The 22,202-nt window shown below is 49.3% G+C and overlaps 5 protein-coding genes across 5 annotated transcripts; 3 read left to right on the forward strand and 2 right to left on the reverse strand.

The window, feature by feature from the left end:
• Positions 1-4,673: 4,673 nt before the first annotated feature.
• ALT_6198 (uncharacterized protein) lies at positions 4,674-6,221 on the forward strand (the record flags this gene model as incomplete). Its single annotated transcript, XM_033555536.2, has 1 exon — positions 4,674-6,221. One exon carries the CDS (start codon positions 4,674-4,676, stop codon positions 6,219-6,221), a length of 1,548 nt encoding a protein of 515 aa, XP_033411427.2.
• A 2,271-nt stretch (positions 6,222-8,492) lies between these two features.
• Positions 8,493-12,778, forward strand: ALT_6199 (putative nicotinamide nucleotide transhydrogenase; the record flags this gene model as incomplete). Its single annotated transcript, XM_089600033.1, has 20 exons — positions 8,493-8,589; positions 8,653-9,208; positions 9,274-9,363; positions 9,417-9,423; positions 9,468-9,530; positions 9,582-9,842; positions 9,894-10,011; positions 10,066-10,521; positions 10,580-10,732; positions 10,780-10,920; positions 10,971-11,132; positions 11,200-11,370; positions 11,418-11,672; positions 11,720-11,853; positions 11,902-12,051; positions 12,099-12,207; positions 12,274-12,333; positions 12,389-12,577; positions 12,624-12,698; positions 12,747-12,778. The coding sequence occupies 20 exons, from the start codon at positions 8,493-8,495 to the stop codon at positions 12,776-12,778; spliced, it is 3,279 nt and encodes a 1,092-aa protein (XP_089455495.1).
• A 1,066-nt stretch (positions 12,779-13,844) lies between these two features.
• ALT_6200 (uncharacterized protein) lies at positions 13,845-14,325 on the reverse strand (the record flags this gene model as incomplete). Its single annotated transcript, XM_033555534.2, has 3 exons — positions 13,845-13,868; positions 13,925-14,146; positions 14,215-14,325. 3 exons carry the CDS (start codon positions 14,323-14,325, stop codon positions 13,845-13,847), a joined length of 357 nt encoding a protein of 118 aa, XP_033411425.2.
• A 1,675-nt stretch (positions 14,326-16,000) lies between these two features.
• Positions 16,001-18,206, forward strand: ALT_6201 (putative amino acid permease; the record flags this gene model as incomplete). Its single annotated transcript, XM_033555533.1, has 10 exons — positions 16,001-16,114; positions 16,202-16,222; positions 16,281-16,329; positions 16,389-16,464; positions 16,513-16,738; positions 16,798-16,918; positions 16,976-17,319; positions 17,367-17,489; positions 17,546-17,948; positions 18,019-18,206. The coding sequence occupies 10 exons, from the start codon at positions 16,001-16,003 to the stop codon at positions 18,204-18,206; spliced, it is 1,665 nt and encodes a 554-aa protein (XP_033411424.1).
• Positions 18,207-18,811: 605 nt separating this feature from the next.
• Positions 18,812-20,566, reverse strand: ALT_6202 (fungal specific transcription factor domain-containing protein; the record flags this gene model as incomplete). Its single annotated transcript, XM_089600034.1, has 4 exons — positions 18,812-19,684; positions 19,745-20,358; positions 20,408-20,417; positions 20,465-20,566. The coding sequence occupies 4 exons, from the start codon at positions 20,564-20,566 to the stop codon at positions 18,812-18,814; spliced, it is 1,599 nt and encodes a 532-aa protein (XP_089455496.1).
• Positions 20,567-22,202: the final 1,636 nt, after the last annotated feature.

The raw sequence follows: 22,202 nt of genomic DNA on the forward strand, positions 1-22,202 counted from the left end.
AGAAACCGTTCATCGCATCGGGGTGACAGATCGCTATCTCGATCGACATTGTCATGACAGCCTATGGTCGAGACTTTTCCCTTGGCCTCAACATTGTGAATCATTATTCTCCAAGAACTCAGCATACCCAAAAGCGACTCGGGTACGCGCGTCTTTGGTCTCGAGTCTTGGGGAGAGGTAGATAACAAGCGCTCGTCTGTTGGTATAGCAATGAGAGATGAGAGAGTGTGAGATTAAAAGTCGCAAGGCGTCAACGGCAGATAGCCATCTTCATCATGGTGACACCGACACTCAGGGAAATGTTGGGTGCTGGATGGGCATGATTTCTGGACAATTGTCATCGATGGTTATGGTTATCAGAGATCAGGCCGGCTGAGATTGAGTTGGGAATCGAGCAAGGCAAGCAAGGGCATGGTCCTTAATGACATTGACACTGACGTTAACGTGGGGACTGGACTGGATGCGTATGTGTGACGCTGAATCAGAACCTGGTACCTGCATTCTGGGCTCAGTACTTCGTGCCTGGTCGGTTTCCCTACGGTGTTTGTGTAGGTGTGGGTATGGAGTAAGTCAGATGAAAAAGGATACCTAAAGCTGTCTATATCACTATATTCAACTCTGCACCGTGGTCATGATAGGTTGGAGTGGACTTGGAATGACAGTGACAGGTCGGACTGAACCGTAGCAAGGGGTGAAGGGTAGGGTTTGAGACATTATCCTGCAGGGGCATGGCATGTGGAATGAAGACATGATGAGGAGGGTGTGGCATGTAGCGTGGTTAACGAGAGCATGAATGTGAAGGGTGAATAGTAGGATTGTAAGGATTTAACTAGGCGACTTCATCCTTCATACTTGGGTTGTGGTTTTCATCCCTCGGCGCCAACGAGGATATCCATGTCTCCAAGGTGAATGTAGGCACATGAAGGGACTGTAGACCCTGACATTGAGAGTATGAAGGAGGAATCCTGATTTTCTTGTAGGCTCAGTGACGCCCGTGGACAAACTTTGGGCGATGATAGGTAAGTATGAGATACTAATCATTCTAGGTCGATAGACGGAATAATACAATGGATACCCACATGACCATTTGGATGATGAAGAGTGGGCAATCTAGCAAATTCTAGTTCGTCGACTACGGAGGACTAAGGTGAGACATCTACTTTGAGCGTCAACGGTGGTCTTTCCAAGGCCACTGTATAACCCACGCTTCAACGGTCAGTATCCGCGTTCTACGCCATACTCTAGCAGAAAAGGGGATTGCCGGAGAACCTGCCGGTAGAGGCAAAGCTCAAGGCATTGGAATTGATAGTTGCTTTCTTAGGACATCATGTGGAGAATAACGTCGCTAAGCGCTAGGATTGCGGTCCTCGGGGGGGAGCTATGTGTCAGGTACAGTAGCTTGGGGCCTCTACTGGATACTCGGGAGACGGGATATGAGTTCACTATTTGATTGCAATTCGGTAGTGCCTTCTGCGCCGGGGAACTTCAGGGGAAGAGTCCGAAACCTTGGAAGCTGTAGACGTATGGAGTGGCAGTTGTGATTGTCCGTGTAGAAAGAGAACAGAGACCCTACGGCACTTGGTCGTCCTGAAGAACCTTTTATACAGGTTCGATTGAGCAGCAAGGAGGAAATAGAGTACCAGCTACCAACGTAGAGGAGATGACATGTTCTGATTCGATAGCTTACGGACGTTTCAACCAGCCATCTGATGACATACGAAATCAAGTTTGTTGTTAGCAACCACGACGCCACGATCAAGTGGTGCAGATGATAGATCCAAGTATGCATGGCTACTTGGGAATTATCTGCGTCAGTTGGAGTGATTGTGATGTATGCATGATCATCCGCCGTTCATTGGTAAATGACAGCAGTTTCAACGCTCAAGCGGACGTTGTTGATGATGATCTTGCTGATCAACACGCTGGGTTTTGCTTTTGATACTACGGTAAAGCTGGAGATAGGAGTGCTGGTCATCGAGGACGCGGCAGACGTGGAGGAGGTTGACGCAAGGAGAAAAGCGTAAAATGCGAAGTGCCACTACAGCTTGCATCCATGTACTCCATATCGTCTTATTCGATATTCGACGCTCAAGAATTGGTGGGGGGGGGGGGAAATGATGTTTCCTGCCACCAAGCGTTCAAGGCTTCAAGCAAGAAATCCACTGGGGAATTAGCACGGCATTGGGACTATCAGGATTGACAACAAAAGGGGATGGTTTATGTTGTCTGCTGCGTAGGTCCTTGGCAAATGCAGCATTAAGGACAAGCACATCCCCCAGATGCACCACAGCACCATGATGTTTCACACTGCAACCACAGTTGGACACGTACCAATGGTGCAAGTAAGTACAACGAACCATCTGCAATCCCACCTGCTTTTTCCTCGCTTCTCGGAGGGTCTGAGAGTTCAGCAGCCAGAACCATTTCCTTACTACAGGGAACGTAGAGTTTCTGAGTCAGTCTGTTACACTTGGCGCTGAAGAGAGTGACGATGCGGACGAGTGCCGACCAGCCACCGTAGAAAGTATCGTCCCTACCTTATCTTACTAACACGTCGGCACGGAGCCAGAATCTCTACTTCGATCACTCAGACCTGAATGATTTTCCATTGATTTTCCAATTAGCTACCTAGGTTTATTGCGGTTGGTGTTCAATTATTTTTCCGCTTAAGTTCAGCATCGTTCTGTCTTGACACAGTTCGAAACTGCGAGCGAACCACTCTAAGACTTTCTGAAACCGCCGTATCCGGCTGGGATATCCGAAGTTGGCCATACTGCCGCTTGTCAGTGATGAGAGTCGAGTCCACTTGGATGGTTGCTGCAAGGGTTGGGATGGATTTCCTGCAGGGAGGCCATCCAGCTATTATCTACCGTGGAGCTTTCAAAATCTCCTATTCGTTCTCGGTTGTTCCGTCGAGCTTTTGGTCGTCTCGATGTGCCCAAAAATAAGCCGAAAATCACAAATATGCGCCCGCCCAAAAATCGAAAAACAACCGGACTCGAGGATAATTCGCTTTCGCTGGGCGGATGGTGGATGATGGTGCGTTTGACTTAAAAGACGCCCCACAATGGTGTAGCAGCGGGTCTACCTTGGCAACTCGTCAGGAACATCTTACACATCACACTCGGCAAGCTTTTGCCAGAACGATATGATATGATATGATCTGCTATTATCTATCTGCTGTGTACTTCATTAATGCTGCGGTATAACTGCTTCGTATGTACGCGGCTTTGTGGAGCCATCCGGATAATCCCGACTTATCCAATTGCAACTGTGGAATGATAATGGGTGGTCAGAGCATTTGGTGGCTTGAGATATCGACATGAGAATCAGGGCAGAGAACGAAGGAACTGATCACGGACAAAGAAGGCAAACGGGCTTTCAAGAAGGCAGTTCGACCACCAGTCCACCAGTCCACATCGCTCAACCTGTTGTGGATCGATCATACTTCGAACTGGGCATTTCTTCTCCATCAGCGACGCAACTCTTACTTTCTCATGAAGACAGGCAGATCAGCAAGAGGGTAGAACATGTAAACTTCTCTACTCCGTACCAAAGTAGTACAGCCTATCTACCACATGGCCCCGGCTCTTGGCCCGAATTACTTAGCGCGCGTCTTGGCCGAGTCCATCTTCCTGTCTTAGATCCGCATGTCTGAGAGGATTGCCTGTTAGCGCTACCCAAACGTCCTTCCTATGCCCGTTGAGGTGGACAATGCAGACCTGCAATCAAGCTGTTGCCGCCAAATTTTTCCTAATCTAAGAGCTTGCATTAAGAATACGCTATCCCTGGACTTTTTTGCTCCGCAAGCATTGACCTCTGATCTCCTATCAAATGACAGCTCACGTTTGATACGTCGAATTTTCTCCAACCTTCGTGGTGCCCCATATGATTCTGATGACTGGCGCAATGACACTTTACATGAAATGGTCTAACGCTCACACTCTCACAGCCTTATTTTTCTTTTTTTAATTCGGCTCGGCGATAATGCAGGGTTTTAGCGAGGAACTCCAAATGCAAGGGTTGCTCTCCGGATAATCTTGAGGCAACGGTTCCCTCCTTGTCCTGCAGGAGTCCAGCAAGGACGAACCGCCGACGTAAGCACTGTCCATTACAGTTCCAACATAGTCTGTCCTGATTCTGGCCCAGCATGGAAAAAGAAAAGGGAAAGAGAAAAAGAGGGCAAAAAAAAGACGCAACAATTCTTCTCCAGTGCACGTGTGAACGGCTGTTTGCTCGATTTTTGCGCTGATATTGATTAACCCGACTGTGTGGACCGAGCTCTTGTTAGTCCGTCCTCTTTGGCGGTTGTATAATCTGATGGCATCGAGGGTGGTCTCCTCCTTGTTCAAAAAAAAAACCTTCCAGGGTAGGATCCACTCCTTTAGAGCATGCCGACCCGTGTGGGACAAGAGGAGATAGAAAATATCCAGAATTAATATATCCTTGTCTATATCCCGTGAACTACTGCTCTCTTCCCCTGTTCCCCTGGGTCAATCACCACGCTCTTTTGACATACTGCACTCCTTTGTCCACCCTTGATGACCTTCAGGATCTGAGACCTTTGGACTTCTTCAATCTCCATTTACTAATCTCTTGCCTTATTTTCTTGAAGAAGTCTCCTTCAGTGGCCTGTTGGGTGGTCATCTTCTTATTCTACCTTCACATAGAAAATGTACCAATCCGCGGATTCTCTCAGTCTCGATTACACAAACCAGCAGCTCTTGCCACGACGTTACGAGTCGGACGAGGAAGAGATATCAGAGTCGGAACATGGTGGACACGATAACGCTTTCTCACCCGTTGATGACACTACGGGGACGTTTTCTGATATGAGTACGGAAGAGCTATCTCGCGGCGTTGAGCCTGAGCCAGAGAACCGTCAAGTTGCCCGGCTACTTGCTCCCTACCCGTCGAGAGGAAGAAAGTCGCGTCCCGTATCAATAGATACAGCGAAGCGAAGCAGTAATGCAACCTTTGCCACCGACTCCATCGTCTACGATGACGACGACGACGATGATGATGTGATTATCGAGCTGCCTCCTCCGGATCAAATGTCACCACTTCAGTCACCAATCTTCTTACAGCCAACTGTTTATGTGCCCCCGGGGTCGCCCGGATCATCGGCTGCTCGGTCGATGAGATCGCCGACTCCCACCTCTGTCTTCTCAGTGGAAGACACCGACGTCCTCGTGGCTGAGCAGGTCACATATGTGGAACCTATCTCCAAACCTCACTTAATTCAAATCAGTCCCGAGCAATCTTATTTCCAGCCTGTTGCGTCGGCTGACGAGAAGCAAGACAGCTTTTGCAAACATAGCTCAAGCAACGCCTCCGATGAGGATGCTTGCGAGGGTATCTACTCGCTCAGACAGGCAGCCAAGTCTCAACCTCTGCTTAGCACAGGCGAGTCTGATGGAGCGAATGCAAAGCAGCTCAAACGCAACAGTGTCTCGGTAGCCGGGCGCTCATCGGGATCGGCTAGGGAGTTAAAACGCATTGAGATGCCAAAGTCTAGTGCCGCGATGCAGTCGCTGTCCGAAGTCCCCGAGATTCCCCAGCCCCTGTCGCCGCGCTCTCGCTCTAGGACATTTTCCGGTACACGAGCGTCACCAGCGCAGAAACTGCCCTCACTATATACTGCGGTACGCTCGCGTTTACCCGCCGAATCCCTCCGACGCCCCCCTTCGTTGCGAAGTTTGAGTAGTGCGAGCGTCTTACTCTCGCACGCCAGACACGCTTCCACATCTGCGGGCTTGGACACTCGCACAGCATCCACCTCCGCATCCCACACGCGCGTGAGCTCTGAACAGTCATCCCCGCTACAAACCTGTCGCACTCCTTCTCCTATCCTTCAAAATTCTACTCCTTACTATTCCTCGCCGACTTTCTGTCGTGACCGATCCGGTTCTGTGTACAGCAACAGCAGTGCACCCACGCCGACCAGCTATCGCCCACCCCCTCCAGTGCGGAACTCCACCATGCATTCTTTCAAGTCATCCTACTCCAGCAGCCTTCGATCGGAAGTGGAGAGCATCCACAGTATGGATGCAGCTGAGCCAGTCGCTCAGGCAGGAAAGTCTACTATGAGCCGAAAGAAGAGCCTGAAGCGCAGCAAGCTCTCGAAGCAGGAGGGCAAGGAACAGTCCACCGCTAAGAGCATCATGGGCTTTATGCTGAGAGGGAGGAGAAAATCTAGCATCTGGAACCATCGATCGTAGCATGGCTTTTACATTCTTGCTTCTTTCCCATTTCTTTTCTTCACTCTTGGGTTCTATTTATTGGCGAAAGGCGTTACCCTTCAAGCGATATCCTCCTTAATTTGGTTATGGCGGCTTTCTGATTTGGGGAAATTTGGTTTTGAACTGTACTGCCCTTCTGTCTACCCTATTGTCTAATTCTTTTTGTATAATGTCTATTGACTAGATCAATCATCGCTGGATGCCTCCTGGACTGAGGTTGGAGTCCTTTTTTGTCATCGACTACCATGACAAAGTGCAAGAATTGGAATGAAGATTATTCTGCTTCAATATATTGAGCTGTGCAGCGCTTCTCATCGCTCCCTTCATCTCGCGTACAATATTCCTTAGATTAGCAATCGTCGTAGACAATCTGACAGTTAGCGAGGCCGACCTACCATTCCAGCCATAACCACAGGAATCATTATCCTGTGCATATTCTATAGCCATGCTCTCTTCAACTGATTGTCCATGTTACCTTCTAAGCTCTGCAACACAACTTGGCGAATCCGTTGCTGGACTGAATTGAAGGTTTTCATTCTGTTTGCTAATGGAAGCCCATGCGCTGTCTGCTGGTATCCGCAAAAGGAGGGTCGCTTTGACGTCCTGTAGTAACTTTATGGTGTAGACGTTGCAGATGCACTACGACATATTTCTTTCATGGTAGATGCCCCCTGTTTGAGCTGCTTTGTAGTACTGTCTTGACAAAAGAATGATGTCTCAGAGCGCCCTCTATGCTTGGCAATACTGCCTGTAAATATCATGATGCTCATCTTTCCTGCTCTTCTGCCATGGTACTATGTACTACTTATATACACCATGAGTTGATCGAACACACGTCTATATACGGAGTAAATGCTCTGTCGCCCTTCTTGTGGAATCCTTGATGTTGTCAGAGGCATACTACGTTCATTCCTTCAGAACCTGCCATTACGTTGACTATATCAGCTCCTACGCCGAGTACACAGTTAACAACAACTGTCGTGGTCATGTCTAAGCCCTGAAAGCAACAGTCCTCTTCGCTGAAAATCCGGCTGTCTCTATACATAGTTCTGACGGTCTTGAAGCCGCATCCAGAACTATTTGAATAATGTATGGAGATACCAGCATGGCACTGTGTGCTTGACATGTGGCTTCGATTGTTCGTTGATGTCTTCACCAAATGTTCAACAATCGAAGTCTTCAGACGGAAGCATCTAGTGTATGTCGCTGTTATGAAGAGTAGTTCGTCAGCTGGTCTTAGGGATGCTGTTTCATGTGGCCCGTCCATAACACGTATAATCAGTAATGTGAGACGATGCAAGTGCATATTCTCCACTTGGACAATTGTGGCATTGAATTTATCGAAGACTGGATGCATATGAGTCGCTGCCCCAAAATGGCTGCCTTATCGGCGAGTTGTCTGTCAGTACGCGGGACTGTGGGGGTCTGTATCACCTGCGGGATGATTTCGATGAGGGTCTTACAGGTATGAAGCTTGACATTTGTAGACCATGCCAACATTTCCAATTCGTTTCAAATATTCATTTTCAGGCCTTTGATGGCAGTATCATTTTGATGACCATGGATAATAAATCCCCAGTAATTGTGTGGATCCATAGCATAGTAATAGTAGTAGTGGAGTGACTCCGGCAACTTCCCCACATGATCCCCAGCTTTCCCCTCATTTTCTCTTCTTGGACTTGCAAGGAATAATATGGATAATGGATACTATGCATGGCAGCCACTGTTGCATCGATCGATTGATGTACAGTACGGGGGCGCAGCACACCAATCAGGATGATCAGTCTGGATAGATCACACCTCTTCCTGAGGATTCACTCGTGGAATTCATTCTTTGTGTCGCGCCTGATCAATCATTATTTCCCCGCCACGCCCAGCAACCCCCAGAAGCCTCCTCCCCTTCTTTGCGGGAGTCCGTCCAGACTCCATCCAATGTTCGTTCTCGATTTGCGTCGCTCCTATCGCTAGACCGGGGCCAAGTAAGCAGAGTCACAGCGCGTATCAAAAGGTAGGCACCTAATCCAATCAGTTCTAGGGATCGCGGATTGACCTCTTCCTTTATCCCTGTATAGGTCGGGTACCTCTTATCCGCGTCGACTCCGCACTATTTACCACCGACCTTCCCCTCCCTTCCATCTTACCTTTGGTTTGCAGCACGCCCTTTCCTCTGTCGATGGGTTGGGAATTCCAGGAATGATATCTCTGTCGGACGGCTCGCGACACTATATCCTCGAGTAGTTGATGTTGACGATGAGTGTGCCTTTGACCCTGCGGCCGGTTCTGGGGCCGTCTCGGGCGGCTTGCAGATCCCACCCCTGGAAGTCATTTTTCTCCCTGAAGCATCTTTGTAAGCAGCTCTCTTGGTACTGAAGGGTCTGCTGTTAGAGTACTAACTCTGCTTGAGCTTCAGCGGTTCAGACACGACAGGTATGCTACCTACTTCGCCAGAGCAACGACCATAAGCTCCCTTTCATCCCTCCGTGGTCGCAAATCACCAAGAGAACCGCGAGCAGCGCCTCTGCCCCGTCAAATGTACCCGTTGTCCCATACTCCTCGCTGACTGTTGGCGTCCCCTGCGAGACATGGCCCAACGAGCGCCGCGTGGCTCTCACACCACAGAATGTGACCTTGCTACTGAAGAAAGGCTTCTCGCGTGTACTAGTCGAGCGCGGCGCCGGTGAACAAGCCCAGATCCATGACCAGGCCTACGAACAAGCCGGAGCTACCCTGGTCGACCGAGCTACTGTATGGTCCGAAAGTAATATCGTCTTGAAAGTCCGTAGTCCCCGACAGGAGGGCCCCATAGATGAAGTCGAAGCCCTCCGCCAGGGAAGCACCCTGATATCGTTCTTGTATCCTGCCCAGAATAAGCTGTTGGTGGAGGCTATTGCGTCACGCGCAGTCACGTCCTTCGCCATGGATATGATTCCTCGGATATCTCGTGCCCAGACATTCGATGCCCTCAGGTGAGTTACCACGGGCTTACGAGCAGACCAGATCAAAAGGTGGTCGATGCTAACGGGGAGGCAAGTTCTATGGCCAATATTGCCGGGTACAAGGCTGTTTTAGAAGCATCGAACCACTTTGGTCGTTTCTTAACTGGTCAAGTTACAGCTGCTGGGTAAGAGATGCGGAACCCATTGAGATATTGACCTGCTAACCCATGCTTCTTAGAAAGGTTGTTCACCTCCACGAGAAGGGAGCTGTTACTGATTGTTGCATTAGATACCTCCTAGCAAGGTCTTGGTTATTGGCGCTGGTGTGGCTGGTTTGAGCGCCATCGCTGCGGTAGGTCCGCACTGCTTGACATAGTCAAAGTTCTCTACCAACGATGCATAGGCCCGTCGCTTAGGCGCCATTGTTCGTGGCTTTGATACACGCTCGGCTGCCCGTGAACAGGTTCAATCTCTAGGTGCCGAATTCATCGAGGTCGAAATTCAGGAAGAAGGCGCTGGCCAGGGCGGATACGCGAAGGAAATGTCCAAGGAATTCTATGACGCAGAGATGAAGCTCTTCATGGAACAGGCCCGTGACGTTGATATCATTATCACTACAGCACTGATTCCAGGCAAGGCGGCACCGAAACTCATTACCAAGGAGGTCTGAGTGATTCCCAACCTCGTCCTTGCGACACGAGCTGATTCATAATAGATGATCGCTGCCATGAAACCTGGATCTGTCATTGTTGATCTTGCAGCTGAGGCTGGCGGTAACTGTGAAGCAACGGTTCCAGGACAATTGGTCAATTACAACGGTGTCACTGTCATTGGTAAGTTTGAGTTCAACCCTGTCCGATCTCAGTAATTCATGCTGACCATTTCAGGGTATACTGATTTCCCGTCACGCCTCCCGACCCAAGCATCCACACTCTATTCGAACAATATCACCAAGTTTCTTCTATCCATGGCACCGCAGGAGAAATCGTTCGGCATTGACCTGTCGGACGAGGTTGTGCGCGGCTCTATTGTTACCCTCAACGGCGAGATACTACCCCCAGCTCCTCGACCAGCACCACCGCCACCTAAACCCGCAGCTGCTGCGACTCCAACCAAGGACCAAGCCGAGTTATCGCTCACACCCTGGCAAAAGGCTACTCGCGATGTTGCAACTGTTACAGCTGGTATGGGAACTGCACTTGCCCTAGGAAAAGCCACTGGTCCCATCTTCATGAGCAACATGATGACCTTTGGGCTTGCCGGTCTTGTCGGCTATCGTGCTGTATGGGGTGTTGCTCCAGCTCTCCACTCTCCTTTGATGAGTGTGACAAATGCAATCTCAGGTGAGTAGGTATGATATTTCCAAAGTGTTATTGTAGCATCCTCACGCATGGATTCTAGGCATGGTCGGCATCGGTGGTCTTTTCGTCATGGGTGGAGGCTATACGCCTAGCACGATCCCTGAAGCTCTCGGAGCGGTTTCGGTCTTGTTGGCATCGATGAACGTTGCTGGAGGCTTTGTTATAACCAAGCGCATGCTAGACATGTTCAAGCGTCAGTCTTTCACCCCGATTGAAGATGAAGCACTTACCGTCATATAGGCCCGACTGACCCGCCCGAATATCCATGGCTCTACGCGATACCCGCTGTTATCTTCGGTGGTGGATTCATAGCAGCAGCTACCACTGGAATGGCTGGTTTAGTGAGTGCTGGCTATCTTGTCAGCACTCTTCTCTGCATCAGTAAGTGGAGCTGTGACGAACGTTCCGATCCGTGTACTAAAGGCAACCAGGCTCGATTTCCGGCCTTGCTTCCCAGCAAACTGCTCGCCGTGGAAACATTCTTGGTATTCTGGGAGTTGCTTCTGGTATACTTGCATCTCTTGCTGCTGTAGGATTTTCACCAGAGGTCCTGGCTCAATTCGGAGCAATGGCTGGTGGTGGTGCTCTAGTTGGTATGTTATGCCTGTTTCGCTGAACTTATCTATGGTCACTACAAGGATTTGGCTCACATTCTTACAGGAGCATTAATTGGGCGCCGCATCACCCCAACTAGCTTACCTCAGACTGTGGCGGCCCTTCATTCAGTCGTCGGTCTGGCTGCTGTCCTGACAAGTATTGGAAGCGTGATGGCTGATATTGGTGACATTTCAACCTTGCATATGGTGACTGCGTATCTTGGTGTTCTCATTGGTATGATCCCAGATTCAGGTGATTGATACACTACTGACGCTGGACAGGTGGCGTTACGTTTACAGGTTCCATTGTAGCTTTCCTGAAGCTTGCTGGCCGCATGTCGTCAAAACCCACGATTCTTCCCGGCCGCCACGTTATTAATTCGACTTTGCTTGGGACAAACCTGGCGACAATGGGAGCTTTTGTATCGATGGGCCCTGCGTCTCCGCTCATTGCTGCTACGTGCTTGGGTGCAAATACCGTCCTAAGCTTCCTGAAAGGCTATACGACCACTGCTGCCATTGGAGGAGCTGATATGCGTATGCCCCCGCGCATCACACTGGAGAAGGTCACTAACATTATGTAGCTGTCGTTATTACTGTCCTTAATGCATACTCGGGATTCGCTCTGGTTGCCGAGGGCTTTATGCTCAACAATCCACTACTTACCAGCGTTGGATCGTTGATTGGGGTCAGCGGATCGATCCTGTCGTACATCATGGTTAGTGCCTTTATGTTCTTACCCGCGGATGTTGCTGACTGGAGTTAGTGTGTCGCTATGAATCGATCTCTTACCAATGTCCTCTTCGGTGGCATTGCGGCCCCGCAACAGGGTCAGAAGAAGATCGAGGGCCAGGTTACTCAAGTTACGGTGGACGATACGGTGGAGACCCTATCAAATGCAGAGAGCGTAATTATTGTATGTTGATGTTCACTCTTCGATGCTCAAGGCTGACTGTGCTCCAGGTGGTCGGTTATGGCATGGCTGTGGCCAAGGCACAATACGCGCTTGCAGAAATCGTCCGAATGTTGCGCGCTAAAGGCGTCAAAGTACGATTTGCCATCCATCCAGTTGGTACGTTCCTTCATCTCAGTTCATTTCAGCGGGTTCTAGAGGATCTTGACTGACCTAATCCTGCAGCTGGCCGCATGCCCGGACAATGCAATGTGCTTCTCGCCGAAGCTTCAGTGCCATATGACAGTAAGTCCTGCCACACATTTCGAGATTCCAGACAATAAGGGCTGACTCGACAAAGTCGTACTCGAAATGGATGAGATAAACGACGACTTCCCGGACACAGATGTCACCCTGGTGATCGGTGCAAACGATACCGTCAACCCTATTGCCTTGGAGCCCGACTCTCCGATCTCTGGCATGCCGGTCCTGCATGCCTGGAAGAGCAAGGAAGTCATTGTGATGAAGCGCGGCATGTCCAGCGGATACGGTAAGTTCTTTCACCCTGTCCGAAACGGATCACTAAGAGAATGTAGCCGACGTGCCCAACCCCATGTTCTACATGCCTGGTACGAGGATGTTGTTTGGAGATGCGAAAGCCTCTTGTGATGGTGAGTTTCCTCATTGTCAACTCTTGGGCAAATGCTAACTAGGAATAGCCATCAAAGCTGGACTTGAGGCACGCAAGTGAGAGTGTTGCAGGAATCGTTGCTTTTGGGTTTATTTGATATGACTTGTTATTCGTTTTGCATCTGCTGTATATCTGCTGTATATGCCTGCATGCTCTATATACACCATGACATAGTCAGTATAATACAAGAGTGTTTGTCTGCCATGAGATCAATGCAGATGTAGTGTTATTCCCATAGTATTTCGGATGATTCAAGTATTTCTCGTCAAATGAGTAGACGGGCTACATCGTGGTTTCCTATGCACAAACCCGATTGAGCTATAATTTGTATCAAGTACCGATAACAAGAAGCCAAGGCAGAATATCAAACCCTCGCAAGTCATGGACTGCACGCGAATCGGCAGACTTGATTCATTTTCCTGTAAGTACAACTGCAATCAGATATGCACAAAAACGAAAAAGAAATACGCACTTTAGGATCTTTCGGCAACCGCCCAAGGCTTATTGACAAGTTTGCTGAAAGTATCCGTTCAGTAACAGTTACAGAATCAATTTTAGAGCTCAAAAATGGATTGTAGGTAGCAGTTCTCCTAAGTGTTTCATAAGCGAAGTAACGAGTTCTCAAGTGTTTGATGCCTTTAGCTGGGACTTGAAGCTAGGGTTTTTTTTTGGAGTTGCGTTTAAGTTGGTAAGATGGCCGAGTCGCCTACTGTTGATGTTGTGTCTGGATGAAGACGGACATGCGAGATACGACCTAAGTGGAAGCAGAATATACTGCTGTTGACCTCCATTTATTAATGCTGGAAAGGAAGTCTTGTGTTTATTACAAAAAATCTCCTGACTCATCTCCTGGAGCTTTCTGGCCTCGCCATTTGATCAGATCCAGTAAGTTCATTGCAAGGGTGCGTGTACTTCGCAAGATTATCAATCATGGCATACGAAAGATAAAGCTCTCTGAAGGAGGACAGTATTCAAATTCGATTTGGGTATTTAGCGTCTCTCCTGAAGTATCGCCTTCCTTCATTGGACTCCATAAAACCCTTTTTGTGGACGAAGAGGGCGCGACATAACAGAGTCATATGCACTCGCATGTGGCCAGGCAATGTAGCCAGAATGTACCAAGCCTTTAATAGAAATCTTCGTCGATATCCTGTCCCAGGGCCCGGTTCAGAGAGATACACACACCCAAGCAGCTGGATAACTCACCACATAGATCTTGGTAGCGGCATCTGTGTTCGCAAGTAACGGCTTGATGGTGACCTTTAGAGTCAATGTGACCTGCCTCTCATACCTGGAGTCATCCATATCAAACGGAAAGTATGATGCAAGCAATGATTGAGACCGTTCGCAGGCTGAGTTGATGTAGGCCATCACTTTGTGTGACCTTATCATCTTCTTCTTCTCCTTTTTGAGAACGCGAACGGTCTTCTGTGAGTTGTCCCTTGCAATTTCTAGTCTCAGTTGACAGAGCGCTGTCCAGGTTCTGAAGCGTTGACCTCAGGGCCGTCAGAGTCGGTGATGTACTCTTTGCGAAGTTCCTGCAACCCGCCAAGGACCAATTCTGGCAAGCCCGTGAGCTTGGACGAGAATTGGAAGTCAGTAATCATTGCGTTTATGAGGATATGAGCATATGACTTACTTTGATATCAATTTCAATCTCAGACATTGTGCTGAAGTAATGCTTTGCGAAGTCCTTCGGTCAAAGAGGAGTGTACGTCGTTGATTGGCGTGGGAGAAGTAGATGGAGGAGAGTTCGAGAGATAGAGGAAGGTCATAGCCTAGTAGATAGAGGGTTCTTTGTCATTCACTGCCTGAATGCCGTCTTCAGACATTGCTTTCAAAGTGTTCTCCATCCGATGTGAGTGAAGCACAGCTCAAATGACCTTCACCCTTATTGATTTGGGGGCTATTGTTAGCAGTCAGTGCCGCAAAGTGTTTGCCAAGTTCATCCTCGAAGAGAAGTAGAGCTTCTTTAGCCGGGCAGTAACTGCTGTTCTGCAGCAGTGGCCTGAATAATCATCCTGGAGGAGAAATTACCGCAGACTTGTTGTAGCCCAGCAATGGGGCCGCCAAATATGTCAGGCTTGTAAAATTTGTATGTTTCATCTGGCAGAATGAAAGCCAAAATGAGAGCCAATGACTCAGCCAACAGACCATCTGAGACAATGATTCTTTAATGTGCACTTCTATTCAAGTTGTCAATATGGGGCCAAGAGAACGGCGATTGATTGTAGGATAACTGATATTCAGTGTATATCACGTGATTTATTGATCTAATGACGCTTCACGGTCACATCAGTTGTATTCTTCCCTCTTAGCACAAATGATACTGAAGATGATGGTTCCATCGAATTGTTGCAAATCAATGCAAGTTTAGTCCATCGTATGACTATACTGCACAATCTAAGATGGGTTATATGATCTCAAGCTGTCCTGTCTTTCATGACTGGTGGGGCGATAACTGTCGATGATGTGATCGGCTCAACCAGTCTTAGTCCCGCATCTTTCCAGCTCTTGTCATTCAATCTGAGGGCCTCAAGATGATGGCCAAACCAGTCCTTTCGACGAGCATAATGCTGAAAAAGCACCAATGGCGATGAGCCAATCCAACAGGCTTGAGAAAGCAAATGACAAGATTCCCCTTGGCTTCATTGTCGTTCATTTCGAGGATGCAACAAATTTGATCCTAAAGGGACAGCTTCCCGGGTAATGACCCACGGACGTGCGCTCCGTCCAGTGAGCTCTGATTGGAGACTCCACCACCTGGCTTTTTTGGCTGGAAGACGAAAAAAAAAGAAAAAGCAGTGCTCTGGCCTCAGCGTCCCTAGCCTCGTTTTTAGTGTGCTCAGTCGTTGAATCTCCTGCGGACCAGACATCTCCGGGGTCCGAATCGAAGCTTGGAAGACAAGGCTTCAACGTAGTCCTGGGTAGCGAGTAAGTGAAGAATTTTCTTCTAGGCCCTTACCTCGTTCGGCAAATGAAGTTGTTCGTTAGTTCGCGGCATATTGGAGGCTTTGAACTCTCCAAAACGAACCAAGGACTATCTCCTGCATATCCTTTTGCCGTTTAAACTTTTCCTCGCCGCTAACAGTGGGGTTGGCAGGTCCTGGGCGGGACGTGCAAAAGATATCCACAAAACTCAAATCATCTACGAAGAGACGATAACATATTGGAATTTTTGATTTTCAATTTTCCTTCCTTCTTGTATTCTTTGAGCCTCAGGAGTGAGGGTTTTGGACACTGTCATTACTTGAGGTCTTTCGTCAAGGCGTTACAACAGCCATGGCTCCCACGACCCAAAACCATTCAGACCTTCTGGTCGACCCAGATGAGGTCCCTGTCATTGGTGAACAAGACAGAAGCGAAACAAGTTCGCAAGATGATGCGGCTCTGTTGGTTAGTGGATAGACTTTCTACTCCTGCGAGCAAGGAGATGAACTGCAATAATGATAGTGAGAATATCAATACTGACTCAAATTGCAGAAATCCATGGGCTACAAGCCAGTATGCTTCCGGTCCACAATATAATAGGTGGAGCTTTGGTGCTTACAACGCTCTTCAGGTGCTTCATCGAACATACACTCTCCTTGAGAACTTTTCGACGACATTTGGTGAGATATGCTCTTGTCAAAGCGCTCGTTCCCTAGCATCACTGACATACCATGCTCAGCTGCGCTCTACTTCGTTGGTGGAGTTCGTGTGACTTTCAGTACTGGTATTGCAGCTGGTGGTAATCTAGCCTATTGGTAAGTCAGGAGCGCTCTTTCAGATACATTGAAACTGACAATGAGTAGGACGAGCTATCTGGTTACTATGGTCTTCACATTCATCACCGCCGCGGTCATCGCGGAAGTATGCTCTGCGTCCCCGTCTGCAGGCTCAATCTATCTATGGGCTGCCGAAGCTGGCGGTCCTAGGTTTGGAAGACTTCTTGGCTTCACCGTTGCTTGGTGGAGTACCACTGCCTGGACTACCTTTTGCGCCAGTAACACTCAGGCCGCTGTGAACTATATGCTCTCGGTAAGCTTGCAAGTGTGTTCACCAGGTAACCAGGGGCCGAGCTGACCTATCTCTAACAGGAGTTGACAGTCTTCAATGTCGACTTTCCCACTGACACTAGTGATGTCAAGTTTCGGGCAGTGCAATGGATCTGTACCGAGATCTTGCTCGCATTGGCTGCACTGCTCAATTTCTTGCCTCGTGCGTAGCTCCAGCTGATCGTGATAATCCTTGTTTAGTCTGTACTGATTCTTCTAGCCAAATATTTCCGATTCGTCTTCTACCTATCGTCCTCAATGGTCTTGCTGGACTTCGTGCTGAACATCATCTGGCTTCCGATCGGCGCTCATGACACCTGGGGCTTCCGGTCTGCCCACGAAGCCTTCATGTCCACCTACAACGGTACCGGTGCCCCGCCAGCCTGGAACTGGTGTCTTTCCTACCTGGCAACTGCAGGTATTTTGATTGGATTCGATGCCTCGGGTCACGTCGCGGAAGAGACCAAGAACGCGTCAGTTACAGCCGCTCGTGGTATTTTCTGGAGTACAGTCGCAAGTGGAGTCGGCGGATTGGCGACGATCATCCTTTTCCTCTTCTGCGCGGTTCGTTCTCCCCGATTCATGTACGCATAGGTTACTGATGTTTCCAGCCGGACGCCGATACCCTCTTCTCATTTGGCTCCCCCCAGCCATTTGTGTCCCTATATGCCGTTGTCCTCGGCAAAGGCGGCCACGTCTTCATGAACATCATCTGCATTGTAGCTCTGTGGCTTGTAAGTCGTCTCTCACTCACCACACCCCCCAAAAGCAAACTCTGACCCTTCCGCAGAACACAGCCATCGCCATCGTCGCCGCCTCGCGTCTCGTCTTCGCCGTCGCCCGTGACGGAGTCCTCCCCTTCTCCGGCTGGGTCTCCCGCGTCCACAACGGCCAGCCCCGCAACGCCGTCGTCGTCGTCTGGACCGTCGCCGCCCTCGTCACCTGCACCCTCCTCCCATCAAGCGTGGCTTTCACATCCCTCGTCTCCGCAGCCGGTGTCCCCAGCGCCGCCGCATACGGCCTCATCTGCCTCGGCCGCCTGCTCTGCACGCCCAAGCGCTTCCCCAAGCCCAAATGGAGTCTGGGCCGCCTGAGCAAGCCCTTCCAGTTCATCGGCGTGTTCTGGAATGCCTGGGTCGTTGCGATTCTGTTCTCTCCGTACGCGTTTCCCGTGACGGGGGAGAATCTGAACTGTAAGATACCGCATCATTTATCCCTCGTAAATCAAGACTGTGCTGGTTTATTAATGTGATTTGTGAATAGATGCCCCCATCATCATGGCAGGCGTGACGATCCTCGCTCTCATCTCGTACTTCGTCATGCCCGAGGACGCCTGGTTACCCCGGAACCGTATCTCGCATTTCATTGACAGCAAGGGTGCCGTCTCCGAGACGGTAGAGGAAGTCGGTTCGCCAAGAAGGGAACAGCATGAGGGAACAGCGGCTCAGTAAAAAAGTTATTCGAATGAGATGGAATGTACATTATCCAAAAGTAGTATATACTCCTATTTAGCCGTCATTTTGGGTGGCTGCAGAAGCGTTTCAGCAACGCATGTAATATAGCGTGAGGGAAAAAAAAAATATCAAGTTCGAGAGCGCTAATGTGGTAATGGTGAACAAAGACACCCTGTCTATTCCTTATTGCCCATTCCATAAATGATCCCATATGTCCTTCCTTCCGTCCCACCAGTAAATAACAGTCCTATATACGATAACCAGACACCCAGGTGTCCTTAAATGAGAAACGAACCAGGAAGCGAAATCCATGAATCAAGTCGTGAGGGCCCAGCCCAACCAAACGCCCGCCAGCGTGAAAAAAGTAACCCAAACAACCCACATATCGCTAATAAAAGGAACGAATCAACTGAAATTTTCCGTCCGAGCCATGCTGGTACCAGTACCAAAAAGCATTCAATAAAAAGTGGCGCCGAGAATCCAGTGGGCCTAGAGCCATCTACGGGAGAAGGATCGATGTGCGAATATCATCCATCCTGTCGACCCAACCCTCCGGGAAAGCGCGTTGCTTAAACCAGGCTCTCTCTAGTTCTTCGAGGGCTTTATCGACATTCTATATAACAAGTTAGTTCATGTGCCAACTTGAGCAACGGGGTATCGGGCCGACGTGCCTTGAATCCGAACCGCTGGCAGTCGACCATTGTTTGGCGGACTGCCTTCTGCTGCATTTCATCTCGGGTTTCTCGCCCTGCAATAAAGAGCGGCCACATCACTGCCAACTGGCCTACATCTCTCGCCAGCTTCTTGATCAGATTGAGTATGCGAGTGGCCAGCACCTGCAGGAACGGTGTCTGGGGAGGACGATCGGGACGTTCAGCCGCGATCACTTTGTGCAAGAAGATGATCGTCGCTTTCTCATAGGCCTCGATACATCCGGCATACTCCATAACTTCCGGGTATTGGTATTGTTGTAGGCTCTCGTCGTTTAATTCGCCTAGCTGCTGGATGCATTGCGGTGCATTTGCGCGCCATTGAACGAGGCGGTTCAGCAAGTCACCGTAAATGACGTCTTGTTGCGCAGGCGTGAGCCACTTCTCATGTTTCGCTTTTCCAAAAGCGCTAATGTCGGCTTGAATCTCCATCATGATGGACCAGCATTGCCGTAGCTCGTTCAACCGGTCATCGCCGGGTGTGGACGATGACAGACTCGGGGTGCCTAGATTGTATTCCCATCCGCCTCCATGCGTCCTCCAGTAGCTTCCTTCCACTACAGTGCCTTCGCTGGTATTGCATGCGCCCGCGACGTCGAGATAGGAAAGAAGGGAAATGAGAAAATGTCGAAGGGGATGATTCGATTCCGCTAGCCGTTGGGCCTCTTTTGCAGGGTCGCTTCTCTTCGATAAAAATAACGATTTGTAGATCTCGCGAGCGCCTTTGAGATGGATCGCCCAATTATCATGTCCGGAATCCATCATCTGGTTTAAATCAGATAAGGTTAGCGAGGAGCTGACTGGTGCCGTCGCGGAGTTACCTACCTCAAATAAAGACAGCAAGAGACAAGTTGCAAAGTCTGTGATTTGAACTTCGTGGTCGGGATGTGTGTACCTCGTCCTAAAGGTCTTTACCACCTCTCCATACTTGCCCATTGCTTGTTGGAAATGTACATTGCGCTTTGGGCCTGTGGATGTATTTGCGAGGTGCAACGCGCCAAGCGCTTGCATGGCGCTTGCCACGGATGGTGAGGACTGAGCGAGTTCGGGAAAGTATTGTCGAAACGGGTTGATGTTATTCGAATTATCGTAGATAAGGAGCAACGTTGCGACCTGTTCGATGAAATGGGTATAGTAGCGGCCCTCTACGAAATCTAACGAGGGCATGAAGCCTGAAGGAGACATGGGGTCTTGGAATCGATATTTGACCGGAGCCGAGTCGGTAATGGTCGTCGGAGAAATCACTATGCCATCAACGAGATCATCCTTATCGTCCTGGGGCTCCTGCTTGACATGCTTGATATCCAATTGCTGATTTTTGACCGTTATTGCATTTGCCGCGTTGCTATTGTTCGGGCTCTGGGACACGTCTTGTGCACCTTGCGATGGGCCATACACTTTGAAAGTCATTCGACCTTGAGTTCCATCGCAATCGAGGCCTAAACGGGTACAATTCTTGCATGAAGGAGAGGCCTCGTCGCAACGAACATGACGTCGCCTACAGGTTAAGCAACCTGTAAACCCACGGCGATGCCATCGACGCACGCGCTTCTTCTTTTCTGGCGCAGGAGCCGCGGCGGCTTGGGGTTGCGCAGTTGGCGGAGGAGCAGGCTTTCCGGGGGGTAACACCACTGTATGCATCTCCATGAGAAGGAGAGTCACGATACCGAACTAAAAGGCAGCGACATGAAGCTGAGAATGGGGAGGAGGTAGAGGAGACCAGTGGTTTGACCGGAGAATAATGATAATAAGCCAAAATCGGGGCACAATTAACGATCGATTCGAACGGTAATAATCATAGCTAGGAATCCCGACAGAAGCAAAAAAGATGAGACCGGGATGATGGGATACTTTTTTACGGCAAACTTAGTGACACACCATCCAAAAATACTAAGAATCGGATGGAAAAATATTGAGGAGGTGGATAGATGAGAAGTAGTAGATAGATAGATAGATAGATAATAATGAGGGGGGATCAGTTGCAATCACTTGCAGTGATGAGGAGGTTATGTTGTGTCGGAGAAAGAAAGAGAAATGAGCGGCGAATCACCGGATCGGGCGGGGGGAAGAGTAGGAAGCTCATGCTCATCATCACTTACTTTTCTTATTCTTGGGGAGGGGACAATTTCTGGGGAGTCAGTCCCCGACCGCTGTACGGACTACGGAGTACTGAGCTCAGCTCAAAGCATTCATCATGAGTCCATTGTTATTACTATTACTATTGTTATTACGGAAGTACCTACCTCTTAACAGCCCATTTAAGATTTACGGAAGATTGTCAAACTTTGTTGTTCGTTTCCACCTGCGGTCCTCACTCCTCACCCGAGTCACCCCTAGTCTTATCTCCAAGTCTTATTCTTGACGGACAAACTCAACTTCTGTCCTTGGAATTCGATGATCAGCCTCACGGATGGAGTCGATCCGTATGCTCCCAATTCCAATTCCAGAACCAGTCCCGAAACCAGTTTCGACGTTCAGGACCTGAGCTATTGCCAATGGATGAGGATGAATGACGATATGGTGATAATGATCGACCCTAGTGGGTGATCATGCTGTGCCAATTTCTCCTCGTGGTCCTGGTGCCTCGTGGATGATTATTATTTGGCAAGACGATCCATGACCACCGGTGCCTTAGTCTAGTCAGTGGAGGTTACCCTGTGCATCGCATTAGAATCACACAGGCCCGGCTGATTGCGACTGGTCCAGAATCCGCATCCCAGAAATGTGTGAAAGGGAAAAATGCCTCGTTCGGCTATTCTTATTCGTGATTCGACTCGATCCTGGAAGACTCGAGGCGTCCAGTTCCCACTTGCCTGAAGCCCCGATCGTACCCGTGTCTGACTGGGAACAGTGGGCCACTCTCCCCCACGGTTGCTAACAAATGATGTTCGGATCCAGATTCTCGTCAGCGGTTCTACCGCACCCATCTCGAGTCGCGACAAGCAATAGTAGTTATGTATTGGGGCAATCCTCCATTGACTTCCTTTGCTTTCTACCATTTATTCTACATCCTCGATTGCCGGATTCTTCCCCAATCATGCGTGGCCGCTATCGGCCGATTTCTAGCGGGATCGCTTTGCGAAACTAAAGCAGGCTAATGCCGAGTCTACGCTGAAAGAAGTGTCTGGCTGCTTGTCTCTGATTCGAAGAGGATATATCATGCCCTGCAGCAGAACTATCTAACCAATAGTCGTCAACTGCGACCAAAACCTGGACTCAGGGGCCTCCTCGTATTTTAGTGGAGGCCGGAATTCTAGTGACGATTCACTGTTCTGGCCCCATA

This window comes from Aspergillus lentulus, assembly GCF_001445615.1.
Source record: "Aspergillus lentulus DNA, contig: Alt12, strain: IFM 54703, whole genome shotgun sequence".
Classification (NCBI taxonomy): Eukaryota; Fungi; Ascomycota; class Eurotiomycetes; order Eurotiales; family Aspergillaceae; genus Aspergillus; species Aspergillus lentulus.